General features: G+C 36.3%; 1 protein-coding gene across 1 annotated transcript; it reads left to right on the forward strand.

Annotated features, from left to right (window-relative positions):
- Positions 1-822: 822 nt before the first annotated feature.
- Positions 823-12,002, forward strand: LOC137024029 (guanylate-binding protein 4-like). The gene is made up of 9 exons (XM_067391186.1): positions 823-1,009; positions 2,670-2,797; positions 4,627-4,736; positions 6,526-6,713; positions 6,990-7,232; positions 7,717-7,997; positions 8,861-9,073; positions 9,529-9,631; positions 10,580-12,002. The coding sequence occupies exons 1-9, from the start codon at positions 835-837 to the stop codon at positions 11,092-11,094; spliced, it is 1,956 nt and encodes a 651-aa protein (XP_067247287.1). The 5' UTR covers positions 823-834; the 3' UTR covers positions 11,095-12,002.
- The last annotated feature ends 3,045 nt before the right edge of the window (positions 12,003-15,047 follow it).

The raw sequence follows: 15,047 nt of genomic DNA on the forward strand, positions 1-15,047 counted from the left end.
ATCTTCATTCCAGTGATATTCTTTTGAGCTATTTTGTATTGTGTATTGTATTGTATTGTGTCCCATTCTGCAATCTCATTCTGAGATTTTCAAATCTCCCTCTTGGTAGTTCTCTCTCCTCGACTGTCACACACCCCCTGATGCTGATTGGTTAGACGTTTGTTGTTGGACCTGGCCCAACTAACTTCCAAACAGTGGATTTGAAATATCACAGAGTGCCCCTTTAAGTAAACATGTGAGATTTTTCTCAGCAAAGGAATATATGTGTAAAAATGAAGCAGTTTTGATAAGAAATAATAAATGAGGAGGTTGTTAGAAAAGTGCACGCTCAAGATGTGTTATTAATTGTTGGCAATCACATGTACAATTCCAAAAGACAAGAAACATGCAGACACAACCATACAATTCACTGCCAGTCAATAAGAAGAAATGGGGCCGGATTGAGAGGTGTGGTTTTAAGGGTGGCTACCAGGAAGCTCTCAAACTGTATCTTTCAGAACTCAAGAGAAATCATAGAGAGCAGGTGAGTTTTAGTTAGATTTAAAACAGGCAGCTCCATTTATTGATTACAGCTCTCTTTTATCAGTGAGGTCTCTTTATGTCTCAGTTCTGTGTTGTAACCTTATGTGTAAAGGGCATTAAATCAGATCTGTGTGTGTGTGTGTGTGTGTATGTGTGTGTATGCACTGGCTTGACATACTTATAGGGCAAAAAAAAAATGCTCTCATACTGTAGGCATTGTCAGAATTTGCTTTATTATCCCAAATGTCTGAGATGTAAAATTACCAACATGTGTGTGCATGTGTGTGTGTGTAAGTTCCATCTCCAGTGATCATGGACAAACCAGTATGCTTGATTGACACGGGGTCAGATGGGAAGCTGTGTGTGCAGCAGTCAGCTCTACAGATCCTGCAGCAGATCCAGCAGCCAGTGGTGGTGGTGGCCGTGGTGGGTCTCTACCGCACTGGGAAGTCCTTCCTGATGAATCGCCTCGCAGGACAACAAAAAGGTTAAAACTATACAGGCAGCAACATCTAAAGAGCAACCAAATGACAGTTCTGCTGTTTTGAATTAAGGCTGATGTAGAGTTGATGACTTTTCAAGAGCAGTGACCATATTTTATGGTAATAATTTGCAAATATAAAATTGGAATATTGCATAAAACATTTGCGAATAAAGCAGCATTTCTATCCAGTCAGTCAAAGAGAACAAAATCATCAATTCCTGAAAATTGCTGATAAATATCACTAAGAAAAATGGAAGTTCAATAGTAGGAGAAGCCACTATATATAATAAGGTTCATATGATATTACTCCTCCTAAGCACACAGACAAATTGCAATAAACAAGGTCATGTTAGGTCATGTAAAGCTTTCTGATGCATATGCCTGCCGTTTGGGAATGCAGTCGTGACAGTTCTGGAATTAGTGATGGGCATTCCGGCTCTTTTTCGTGAGCCGGCTCGTTTGGCTCAGCTCCCGGAAAAGAGCCGGCTCTTTTGGCTCACAAACGGCTCTTTAAATAATACATGTTTTATATGACTTTGATTATGATAGGTGTGAAAACAGTTCTAATTAAATTATTAAATGAACTCATACTCACAATGTCTCACAATTTCTTTAAAAATGCATTGATTTGTTATAAAAAAAAAATACTATTAAACATTTGTATTTATATTACAACTTTTTAATGTATAGAACCAACATTCAAAACAAATAAAATCTGAACAACATAATAGAACCCATATTAAATATTAAAGAAAAATAAATAACTGAAAGAATTAAACAGGTCCCTCTTTTTCTCTTTTTTATTGCCATATGAGCTCTCACTAGTTAGGATATATTATTCATAATGAACACACACACACACACACACACACACACTGCTGGCCATATTTTTATTTTATGAGAGATTTGCATTCAGAAATGCTGTTTTTCCTCTCCTCCGAGTTTCGACTATGACCGTGAGGCTGATCAGACAGTCGAAACGAAAGAGTGTGTGTGCTTATATAGCCTAATTGTAATTTTTTGTGTTGTTCTTTGAATTATTAGTCTATTGTTTTAAATAAAATTAAAATCATTCATTACATAATGATTTAATTTCTATAGGCTATATTTTGAAAAATAGAGTCGGCTCTTCAGATATGTGAGCCGGCTCCCGACGTTCACATAAAAGAGCCGGCTCTTAGAGTCGGCTCGTTCGCGAACGACCCATCACTATCTGGAATGTAATTATACTGAACCACTTTGATGACAGACTTTGCTCAGGCATTTCAGAACAACCAAAACGTGGAATTTATTTGGTAAATGTGTTTCCATCATAATTTCTGCACATTTTCTTCAGTTGAGTTTTTTTAAGCACATTTCTAGAATTTATGCACATCTTGGCATTCCCATCCCAAAATGCACATAAAAAGAGGTGGATGGAAACATAGCTACTGTTGTTGTCAAAATCTAACAACTCCAGATCCTGGTGGAAATTTGCCAGAAAACTGTAACTCTCAATCCATTTCACAGATGTTTGTGACTTTCTCTAGTTCAGTAAGACCGTTATTCAATATGAAATGAAGTTGTCACAATCTAAATTAGGCAGTATTCAATTTGACAAGGAGGTAAACAAAATATTTTGGTGATTGGTGTTCCATGTTTCTTAGCTCTTTCTCTCTTTTAGGGTTTGCATTGGGCAGCACTATTGAGTCCAAGACGAAGGGCATCTGGATGTGGTGTGTGGATCACCCCACTAAAGCAGGAACCACTCTGGTGCTGCTGGACACTGAGGGACTCGGAGATGTGGACAAGGTGATATAACAGCCTATATGATATAGTATGAGAAAGCATTCATGAGCACAAGACCTATTGTGGTTATCTATAAAGCTATCAAAGAATGTGCTAATCAATATGTTTAACACCCAAAAATGACCAAACACTAGCTATAGCACAGATAACATTGAGCAGAATGCATAATTTAGCAGCTAAATAATGACTTTATTTGTGATAACATATAAAAATGTAGTGTTTTCTACCTTTATAAGTTCATCTGATTATGTGACATTATGATATACTTCAGTATTCTGTAAAAGAAGCATATGTGAAGCACAAGATGCAGTGAGATTCACAAATAAACCTTTGAAATTTTTAAACAGCATGTAAAAAAAAATAAAGAAAATACACTACTTGATAAGCAAGGTTGTCCGAAACACGGTTCAGTGTACTGTTTATTGGAGAACTGTTCGGATCTCTTCAGTTTATTGTTAACTCGAGAACTGTTTTGATAGGATCATTTGTGAACTGGAGTAGTTAATTACAAAGAATAGTTAGCAAAAGCTTTAGATTTTAAAGCCCTGACAAACCAAGCCGACGGTCGTCCAACATCAGACCATTGTTGAGCATTGGCCAGCCCAGTTTTTCCTTTGTCCTGCACCATCAGCACTAGTTGAACCCTGTTGTTTTTTTGTTTGGGCTGATTGAGTATGTTGAATGTTTTCATAACAACATGAGTCACCTGGAATGAAGAAAATGATCAGCATGATTGATATTCAAAACGGTAAACAAGCCCTGCTTTATTTACAGTCTGTATATCTGCAGTCCTCGTTTTGCTTTCCCTTTTTGAATGACAAACAAAGATTAAATATAGATTAAAGCATGCAATATAGATTATTAAAACCTTCTGATATAGACAGTTTCTTTGGGGGGATGCTGGGGGATATATTTTTGTTATTGTTGTTTTTGCATAAATGTACTCCACATGGCTCAGGGGGGTTAATAAAGGCCTTTTGAAGTGAAGCAATGCATTTGTATAAAAAATATCCATATTTAAACAAGTTATGAAGTCAAATATCTATCTTCCGCCAGAATGCCTTCCATATTCAAACTATGGAAAAAACATAACTGGCGCTGAGTTAGTTACGCAATTTGAATAGGGAAGGCGTAGGACATACAGCAAAACTTTTTGAAGAATACGGAAGGCAGTCTGGCGGAAGCACTTGCAAGGCGAGCATAGTGTTTATAAAGCATATACATTTTTATTTATTTTCTTAGAAAATGAGTGATGGTTTCTCTAGATAAGACCTTTATTCCTCGTCTGTATCGTTTAAAGCTCTTTGAAGCTGCACTGAAACTGTAATTTTGACCTTCAACCGTTTGGAGGCCATTGCAGTCCACTATAAGGAGAATAATCCTGGAATGTTTCCATCAAAAACCTTCATTTCTTTTTGACTGAAGAAAGACATAGACATTTTGGATGATATGAGGGTGAGTAAATTATCAGGAAAATTTTATTTGAAAGTGAACTAATCCTTTAAGCAATCAATAATTTGACCCACCCAGGCCCGCTAGAGGCTACACTACTAGTTCAAACTTTTTGGCAGCTGACATGTGGCGTCAACAAAGTCAGCTTTCATTGTTTCTAGTTCTTTTTCATTAGCTTCAAGTGCCAGGGCCCTTCTTTTAAGATTGAGAAAAAAAAAAAAAAAAACAGTTCAAAAAACTTTTTTTGAACTAGATTCTGACACATCTTTACCTGCAGGTTGTGCACAGATCCACTGTCACTGCTGTCAGGGAGTTATGTATGATAACAATCTTGCAATTTCATTCTTTGTCAAATGATTGTTGAATCCAATCTGTCTCAGGGGGACTCAAAGCATGATACCATGATCTTCTCTCTGGCCGTCCTTCTGAGTAGCACTTTAGTGCTGAACAGCCAAGGGACGATAGACAACAGGGCCATAGAGGAACTGCAGTATCCTTTCATACATCATACATTTTTCGAGTTGATATTTCATGGATTAGTACATTGTTGTATTCCTTACATTATACTACTAATTCTTTTTCACCACTATTTATATACATTCAAAGCAAGGCAGGTTCTGGACCCAACTAGTATGGAGCACTTTTTTACTTTTACATTTATTGATTTAGCAGCATTTTATCCAAAGTACCTTACAAATAAGGAAAACAAGAAGCGATGTATCTTTAGAATTCAAATATGAGAGTTAATTGTACTATAATAATATAATGTAAGTTTCAGAACTCAACTACCGCATTAGTCCAAAAACAACAACTTTTATTACTTCTCTTAGTAGCAAGAAAAAGTCTGGGTATGTAACCCCAGTTCCCTGAGAAGGGGAACAAGACACTGGCATCAGCTTTACAATGACCCAAGAACAGTCTTTTTGTCAGCAGCTTGAAAAGCCTTTAGGGAGTAGATTATCAAAGGGAGAATATCAATATGTTGTGGCTCTGCCTGTTTTAGCATTTCTGCTCCCCCTGCTGGTCATTTTAAATTCTACAGCTTAAATTTGTATTATTCAGTTTCCGGGGTTAAGTTTTGAAGAACAGCCTGCACAGTGCATGGTGGCACATGTTTATTTTGCATTCCATTGCATTAACAGCACTTGTTGTTGTGCTTTGCGGCACGGATGGCAAGATCTGTGGCATGTGCAACTTTGTTTTTTGGACTGCCTTGTGAGATAGTACTACTATTTCTGCAATACCTGTGTCCCACCCTCCCTGAGGTGGGAATCATGGTGCGCTGGGTTCTACACACAGCCGATTCTCTCTATATGCAAAGTAGGCAAGTTGCGTAGGGCCCCCAAACCACCAGGGGGCTCCCTTGCTCATCACTATATAAAATAAACATGATGGAAATTTACCATAATGTGAATGTTTTTTTATAACATGCAAATATGTGTGCAGTGTCAATGTGGAAATATTTTCAATAATGATTTATGTTTATTCAATAACCGTTTCGGACTCGGACATCACGGAGTGCGACAGATAATAACATGCGTTTCGACATGGCTATGGCTGCAAAATGAAACTAACCTTCAGGAACATAAAAAAAGTGCCAAGAACGAAGAAAGAATGTATTTTTTGTACTTATTTAGTTTTGACAAATCAATAAATTCAATAAAGTCCAGGTCTCCATCTTGTTTCGTTAGAAATGCCCCATGATGAAATGTAACTTTCGGTTAGTGTTGGTACACATCAATAAAATAAGAACAAATAATCCAATTACAAATAGCACAAACATTAAGGTTTATTTAGCTACAGGTTTTTTAAGCTGCTGTTCCTTTAAGACCGAATGCACGGTTTCAATATACTGTTACATGTGTGTTTTATTTCTCAACTGTTTACTGTTCAATTAAGACACTACCAACTATGTTTACTAGGGTACTTGCTAATTCAGGCTTTTTTTTTTTTACATAAATAATTCTCTTTCGTGTAAAAATTATCAGCTTGCGCACAGTGGCAATATAGGCGTAAATATTTAATTTGTTTAACATTGTATTAATTCAATACATTTACTTCTTCCAAAGACTGATATATCCATTCTGCTCTCTGTTTGCTCTGTTGTCTGTGTTTTTCACAGGCACTGTACTGTACATTATGCTATACTGTTATACTGCATATACTTACTATACTGTTAAGACACCTTTAAATGTCCATGTCACATGTAGTTGTCTATTTTCTCTATAGTATTTTTATTTTCTCTGTTTGCTTGGTGTTCAAACCTAAACTCCCTCCAGATATGTCACAGAGTTGACTGAGTATATAAGGGTCAAATCATCTGATGAGGGTGAAGACGACTCAGAGTTTGTGAAGTTCTTCCCTAGTTTCATCTGGGCTGTGAGGGACTTCACCTTGGAGCAAAAAATCAATGGAAAATATGTTACTGAGGACCAATACTTAGAATATGCCTTGAAGCTAAAACCAGGTAATATTTAAATTGAGATTTTAAATGACCCGATCATCATTGGGAATAGTATGTACAGCCAGTCTGTAGCATAAAATACATCCTGACTGAAAGAGTCTCTATTTTACTAAGGGGCTTTATTACACCATCACAACCAGCTGGCTGCTTACTTTATTTACAATTTTAGAAATATCACTGAGCCTGAGAAATACTGAAAACTTTACAACTTTACAATTTACAAGCTACACTATATTTTGCTAACCTCTTTGACAAAGTGGTGTTTCGTATCTTTTAAAGGCTCTTCAAGAACAGTTAAAGAGTTCAACCTTCCACGGGAATGTATCCGAAATTATTTCCCATCCCGGAAGTGTTTTACTTTCCCGTTTCCAACCACCCCAGAGAATGTGTCTCGTCTGGAGAGCTTGGATCCTGCTGACCTTTCCCCAGATTTCCAGGATGTCACAGATCATTTCTGCAAGTTCATCTTTGACAGGAGTGAAGTGAAAAGGCTGAAGGATGGACACACAGTCACAGGCAGAGGTGAGTCAATAGGATTTATGAATTTATGTGACGTGACATTTTCAAAATAAGCATTAATATACGATTAATTTACTAAATTCAATTACATAAGTGAATGGCACAGCTGTCAGCTTCTTTTGAGTAGTAACCAGATGTGTATTTCTCCTGTAGTTGTTGCTAAACTGCTGTCAACAGAGGAACCATGTTTTCGTTTAAATACCTAAGGTTGTGTGCTCATAGCACCATAATGCCGATGCCCATTCCAGTAGAGTGACAGACTAATTTCTAAATCAAAATGTTCTTCAGAAATGTTCTTCTCTCTGAAGAGAAGATTTTTTAGAAGAGTGTCAAATACTAATTATTCCTAGAAAAAATAAAATAAATAAATAAATAAATAAATTGAATTCAGCTATGACATTTTTTAGTACACTTTCTGGACTGCAAGTTATTAATCAACAGTCTCCAAGTTAATTTCCTTGTGTCTGACCCTTCTCCTTCTCTGAAGTTCTGGGTCACTTGGCGAAAACATACGTGGACACAATCTCCAGTGGTGAAGTTCCATTTCTGGAGAATGCTGTGATTGCCATGGCAATGATTGAGAATGAGGCTGCAGTGAAGGAGGGGCTTGAGGTTTACCAGAGTGGAATGGAGAAGCTGAAGGACTCCTTCCCTCTGGAACTGAAAGATGTATCCTCAGAACACCAACATCTCAGCAACATGGCAACACAAGCCTTCATGAAGCGTTCCTTTAAGGACAGTGAGGGGACATTCATGAAATGTCTTGAGGTGATGCCCAGTAAAATCAATCAATCAATCTATCTATCTATCTATGTCAAGCAATTACATATTTAATGTAATTAATTACATGATGTGACTGTTAAACTACCCCCCCCCCCCAAAAAAAATAAAATAAAATAAAATATTTTTTATTATTGTGTTAAATGATAAGAGCATAAAATAGCCAGTGCAAAAAGTAGATTTGGAAATAAAAAAAATTATTTGATGCAACAGAATTCATTACATATAGCCTTTTATGCTACAACGACCATGTAAGTAAATGTAAATAAACAAAATTTTAATTTTGGGGCAAATTATCCCCTAAATATTTATTTCAAATGGCTGATAAATTCAAGAAAGTAAATAACTGTCTTTATGAATGGGTCACCAAAGACCATTTAATATATTATGTTTTATTAAACAAGGGAACAACTGTTTGGTTACATTTATAGACAGAAAACTTATCATTGTAATATAGCTCAACACATTTAGTCTTATTGTTTGACTCAAGCTACGCCTTTGTTTTGAATAGGCGACCTCTAGTGGCGATCAATTACATATTGTGCCTTTAACTTTATCATATGATATAAATATTAGATAAAACTCATGACCTCTTCAGGCAAAACAAAAAATAGTTCAGATTTGTAGTATTTGTTCTCCAAGAACAAATGTTATGAAGAAAAATAAAGTACTGGTGAATAAGGCCTATTGTTTTAGCTGTAATGAGTATAATATGTCTCTGAATCCGAATCAAAAGCTGAAAAAAATGATTATTTTAAATGGGCATTGTATAATAAACCTTTTTTCAATAGTTGTAGCCTCTAAATGGTGTTTGACGTTTTCTTCCTCTGATATTTTATGTGATGCTGCAGGAAAACATTAATAAACTCTTTGATGGGTACATGTGCCAAAACGAGGAGTCTTCAAAAAAAAGATGTGAGAATCTCCTGTCAACCTTATCGGCACCAATGACAGAAAAACTCAAGAAAGGATTTTATGCCGTACCTGGTGGTTATGATCTCTTCTCCCAGGACCTTGAAGACATTGTAAAGGAATATAAAATCCAAGCCAATAAAGGAGTTAAGGTGAGTATCAACATTTGACACAATCACAGCAACATCAGAGGTTTCAGATGTTTTCAGACTGTAAGATGTTTGTCCTGTTTTTTAACAAATGGCAACCTGGGGTGTCGAAATACTATTTGGTAAACTGGCAGTGGACGGGATCACATTCTTAATCAGAATATTGTCTTATTCGGAATAGGGTCACTAATTAGATTACTAGATTACTGCTGTCCATTTAAATGTAGTCATTAAGTTCCCAGTGGCTGGGACATGGACATTGCTTGACTTGTATGGCCTTAGACAAAAGCGTCTTGAACTATCTGATGAATTACTTTGTTATTTATTATTATTATTATAACCATTATCTTCACAATCATCATTAATAATATTAGGTATAATAGTAGAGGTACTAGTTATAGTTAGATAGTAACAATAATAAAAGTAGTAGCAGATTCTCATATGTGTTTTGTTCTCAGGCAGAAGAAACACTTGGAGAGTTTCTGAAGCAGAAGTCTGTGGATTCTAACGTCATTCTGCAGGCTGACAAGAAATTGACTGAGAAGGAGAAAAAAATAATGGGTGAGAGAGTCTTTTACATCCTAGATGAAGCAACAATAGCACCATCTAGTGGAGAAAGACAGTACATCTGTGAAATAATGGCATCTTTGCAGTGAAACTATTTCCTTCCATGTTCCTCATTGATTCTGGTCACTATTATGTACATTTTCAATCTTACCCTCTTTCCCCACCATTGACAGAATATTCCGTCATTTATGACACAACTCTTCCTCCTCATTGACAAATTTCTGCCAATCCATGTTTTCAATGTTATCCAGGAATGTTATAAGATCTCCGGAAAGAGGACAGAATCTCCCGATCAAAACACGGGTGAAGAAGAAGCAGAAACAAGCGATAGAAGTATTGCTTATGCAGATTGTAGTCTTTGTCAAAAATGTGATTTTCTCAGCTTTGAAACTCACATTCTCGTGTGGATAAAAGATGGTTATTTCATCCAATGTTAATGATTTGATAAATTTCTTGCATGCCGAATATTGTTTAGCACTTTGTTTTGAAGAACAGTGCACAATACCCTTGACTGGCTGATCATCTGAATTAACCTTTGTAGAAATGGACTAAACTGCATTGCAACCATCATGCATTGTTCGGATCATGCAGAACTCTTCAATTATGGGTTTAAAATGTGCATCACTTATATAACTTCTCATAGATAAAGTTTCCAGAACTTGATATGAATATTAACATTTTCCCTAATGAATTGAATAATACAGATGCATGTCAAATCAAGAGCCCCGTGCTAAACAATGAACAACATTAACAACTCCAGGTTACATTTATCATCTGATTGAGGACTTTTCTCTTCAACAACTTTCAGTGAATTGCCTCAATGCCTCATTGAATTGAAAAGTCAAGATTTGAAATACAATGCAAAATTAGGTACAATATTACATATTATTTCTTAAACTTTCCATTAAACTTTATTTCATTTGTCTCAACATCTTCTTCCAGAGGAAAGAGAGAAGGCTGTTCTCCTGGCTCAGGAAATAAATGCCAAGCAACAAAAGCAGCAACAACTCGAAGAGAAGATGGAAGCAGAGAGACGGAGTAATGAAGAGAGGATGAGACAGATGAAGGTGAAGATGGATGAGGAGCTGAGGCTCCAGAGAGAGGAGGCTGAGCGTGCCATGGACAGTAAACTGAGGGAGCAGGCTGATCTGTTGGAGAAGGGCTTTAAGGAGAAGGCAGACATGATGACTAAAGAAATAGAGGACTTTAGGAAAAAGAATAAAGAAGCAGAAAAGAAAAGTGACCAAATGTTTAAAAAGATGATAGAAAAAATGAACAAAAAACATGCTGAGACTATGAATCTGATGATGAGGCAACACAGTGAGCAAATGAAGGCAATCATGAGCATGCCGAGGCCTAAGTCAGACTCCTCCGCTCTACTCTTATGTCTGCTACTCAGCGGCCTCGGCGGTTCCAGCGGTGGTTCAGTGTCATGTTCACGTCCCTGCCGCTGCTAATGCAGCTGTACACCAGACTTAGCCTCATGCCATAATGTCCCCAACCCTATCTATCTATCTATCTATCTATCTATCTATCTATCTATCTATCTATCTATCTATCTATCTATCTATCTATCTATCTATCTATCTATCTATCTCTCTATCCATCCATCCATCCATCTATCTATCTATCTATCTATCTATCTATCTATCTATCTATCTATCTATCTATCTATCTATCTATCTATCTATCTATCTATCTATCTATGTGTCTATGGCACTCAGCATGGATCGGGGAAGCAGGGGGGTGCGACCTGGGTTACTTTTGAGGTCTTCTACAAATATGACATACAAAAATACATAGAGGCTATAGGCCCAGATATATGCATGATTATCATTGAAAGATCAATTATAAATAGACTAATTTATGACATTAAATAGAATTAAGCTTGAATCATAAATTAAGCCTAAAAGAATATATAATATATCTGGCAGTTACTTTTTCTAATATTAAAATGTGCGATCTGGCAGACTACGATAAAGTTGTCATTAACATCAGACTATATGGAAGCACTTTTTGTAGACATTAAAGGAAAGCAAACTCACAGTACACTTAGGAAAGATCATTAGCTCCATTTAACAATCAAACTGTCCCAAATTGTATACAGTATATTCCTGTTGTATTAAAGGTGCCCTTGATTCAAAAGTTGAATTTACCTTGGCATAGTTGAATAACAAGAGTTCAGTACATGGAAAAGACATACAGTGAGTCTCAAACTCCATTGTTTCCTCCTTCTTATATAAATCTCATTTGTTTAAAAGACCTCCGAAGAACAGGCAAATCTCAACATAACACCAACTGTTACGTAACAGTCGGGGTGTTCGCCCACAATATTTGCATATGCCAGTCCATGTTCAAGGCATTACACAAGGGCAGCCAGTTAACGTCTGGATCTGCACAGCCGAATCATCAGACTAGGTAAGCAAGAACAACAGTGAAAAATGGCAGATGGAGCAATAATAACTGACATGATTCATGATATCATGATATTTTTACTGATATTTGTAAATTGTCTTTCTAAAAGTTTCGTTAGCATGTTGCTAATTTACTGTTAAATGTGGTTAAAGTTACCATCGTTTATTACTGTATTCACGGAGACAAGAGCTGTCGCTATTTTCATTTTTAAACACTTGCAGTCTGTATAATTCATAAACACAACTTCATTCTTTATAAATCTCTCCAACAGTGTAGCATTAGCCGTTAGCCACAGAGCACAGCCTCAAATTCACTCAGAATAAAACTTAAACATCCAAATAAATACTTTACTCACAATTCGAAGCATGCATGCAGCATGCATGACGAACATCTTGTAAAGATCCATTTGAGGGTTATATTAGCTGTGTGAACTTTGTAAATGCACTGTAATATAGTCGAGAGCTCGTGTGGCAGGGAGCACGTGATTTAAAGGGGCGGCGTCGAGTGTAAATCAGTGCATAGTTAATGATGCCCCAAAATAGGCAGTTAAAAAAATTAATTAAAAAAAAACTATGGGGTATTTTGAGCTGAAACTTCACAGACACATTCAGGAGACACCTTAGACTTATATTACATCTTGTGGAAGAACGTTCTTGGGCTCCTTTAACTAATCCAACATTCACACTGCAGGTAGATGTGGCCCAAATACAGATGTGTTGTAATGCGCCTGCAGTGTGAACAGTCATATTGGAATTTATGTGATCACTCAACATTCTTGAGGGCTGTAAATGCTAAGAAAGAATTATTTTTCTGTGACAATGAGAACACATATTTTCTTAAGATATATTAATCAATACTGAGTGTTCACAGGAGTGTCATGATCCCCTGCCAGAGGGCACTCTACCCCAGACATTCTCAGTATCACAGACTTTATTTTCCATAATCCTTTGTTCTGGACTAATCACTGTTAATTGCATACAGCTGTTTTCACTCATCTTGTTTGTTTCTGCCTGTTTATATCCGGTTTGTTTTTAGTTATCATTATTGAGGTTTAGCTATTTGTTACATTGATCATTGTACATTCTGTGAACACTTCTTAGTCTTGTTTTTTTTTTTTTTGTGGATGGTTTTGCAAGGATTTCTCATTAAAACTGCAACTGACCCTTCACAAAGACCCGCCCCCCTTAGTTACTGTTGCTTTGTCCGACAAGCCATGGTGCTGTGACGCGCCACATGCAGTGAAAAATACATTGCGGAGCAAAGAGGATACGGACAACAAGTCGACAGACAAGACAGAGCAGATTACTTATGATATTAAACAAAGTCCTAGCTTTCAAACTGTGTAGTTATTAAGAAATTCAAACAATAAAAAACATTTTGTGGCTCTTTAATGTGTCGTGAGAGATCGCTGTAGCGCCTCAGATCAAGCGGCTCGTAAACCGATCATCTCTTTCTACTAGTCCATTTATAGCATCAAATAAACATGAATGAACATGAGAATGAATGCTGTTTCAAACGCGGAAAGATGTCAATATACACCATTTTTCAAGTTCAACTCCACCGAGGTTAATCTACTGACTCCTGACTGCTTTGTCGGACAAAATGACATATTCGGCGTTCAGATTGGTTAGATCGCTTGTCAATCAAACTCCCGGCAAAGGGTCAATTTGAATTTAGCCAAGTCTCAAAACACCCGTGACAAGGGTGAACTGATTAACTGATTGTAATATTTAAGGGTTAGTTCACCCAAAAATGAAAATTATGTTATTTATTACTCACCCTCATGTTGTTCCACAAAAATCTGATGGCATTCCCAGCAAAATAACTAACAATTTCAGATTCCCATAAAGGTACTAAAACATATTGTGTGCCAAAAATAAAGACTTTTCAACAATATCTAATTATGGGCAATTTCAAAACACTGCTTCATGAAGCTTTGAAGCTTTATGAATCTTTTTTTTTTTTTTTTTCTCGAGGCAGTGGTTCAGATCACGTATCAAACTGCCAAAGTCTTGTGAACTATTTAAATTTTGAAACGCTTATGACGTAACGAAAAGCCTCGTAAATCACATGGCTTTTGTGCTCCAAACGACTGATTCGAAACAAAAGATCCATAAAGCTTCGATGCTTCATGAAGTATTGTTTTGAAATCGCCCGTATTGTTGACATTTATTTTTGCGCGCAAAAAGTATTCTTGTAATTTATAATATTATGGTTGAACCACTGTAGTCACGTGAACTGTTTTAAACATGTTTTTAGTATCTTTTTTGGACATCTGAAAGTATTAATTATCTTGCTCCCTATGCAGGCCTTGCTGAGCCATTGGATTTTATCAAAAATATCTTAATTTGTGTTCTGAAGATGAACAAAGGTCTTACAGGTGTGGAACAACATGGGCTGATTAATTAATGACAGTTTTTTCATTTTTGGGTGAACTAACCCTTTAATGTAGCTACATCCAGTTAATCTGTTTGACTGATCTGAATTTCATTAATCATAACCAGTTATGAATATTTATTAATATTTCCCTTTTGAGCTAATTCACTACACAATTATTCTGCTTATACTACGGTATAGATGTTGATGTTATCAGATGTTGTATTTCAAGACATTTGTCAGGTTTTTGTCCTTGAAACACAAATTTCTTACGAATATTTGTTATATAATATTATTTAACTGAAGTTATAATTACAAATGGCTTTATTCGAATGTGTTTGTATTTTCATGGGACCAGGATTCTTTCACTTTTTTAGTCTTCATAGCTTACTTTTTATAAACCCTTACTAGAAAACTATCTAGTAGTTCAACTTAATCTCAGAAACCATCTCTGAAAAACTTCCTCTTACCTCAGTGAAACGCTTTAATCTCTGGATGATCATACTGGTGTCTGTCAGTGAAGACGCTGCATGAGACGCAATTCAACACTCTTCTGCTGGGATTCTTCTGGAAAATGAACTTTAGAGAAATCATTCTTATCTTTGGACTGATGCTGCTG

The sequence above is a fragment of the Chanodichthys erythropterus genome, chromosome 8 (genome assembly GCF_024489055.1).
Source record: "Chanodichthys erythropterus isolate Z2021 chromosome 8, ASM2448905v1, whole genome shotgun sequence".
NCBI lineage: Eukaryota > Metazoa > Chordata > Actinopteri > Cypriniformes > Xenocyprididae > Chanodichthys > Chanodichthys erythropterus.

Excerpts from the sequence above, each read along its gene's own strand:
- LOC137024029 (XM_067391186.1), top strand. The coding sequence starts at position 835 with ATGGACAAACCAGTATGCTTGATTGACACGGGGTCAGATGGGAAGCTG. Across the intron at positions 2,798-4,626 it reads GACTCGGAGATGTGGACAAG|GGGGACTCAAAGCATGATAC; the intron begins GTGATATAACAG and ends AATCTGTCTCAG. Across the intron at positions 7,998-8,860 it reads CATTCATGAAATGTCTTGAG|GAAAACATTAATAAACTCTT; the intron begins GTGATGCCCAGT and ends GTGATGCTGCAG.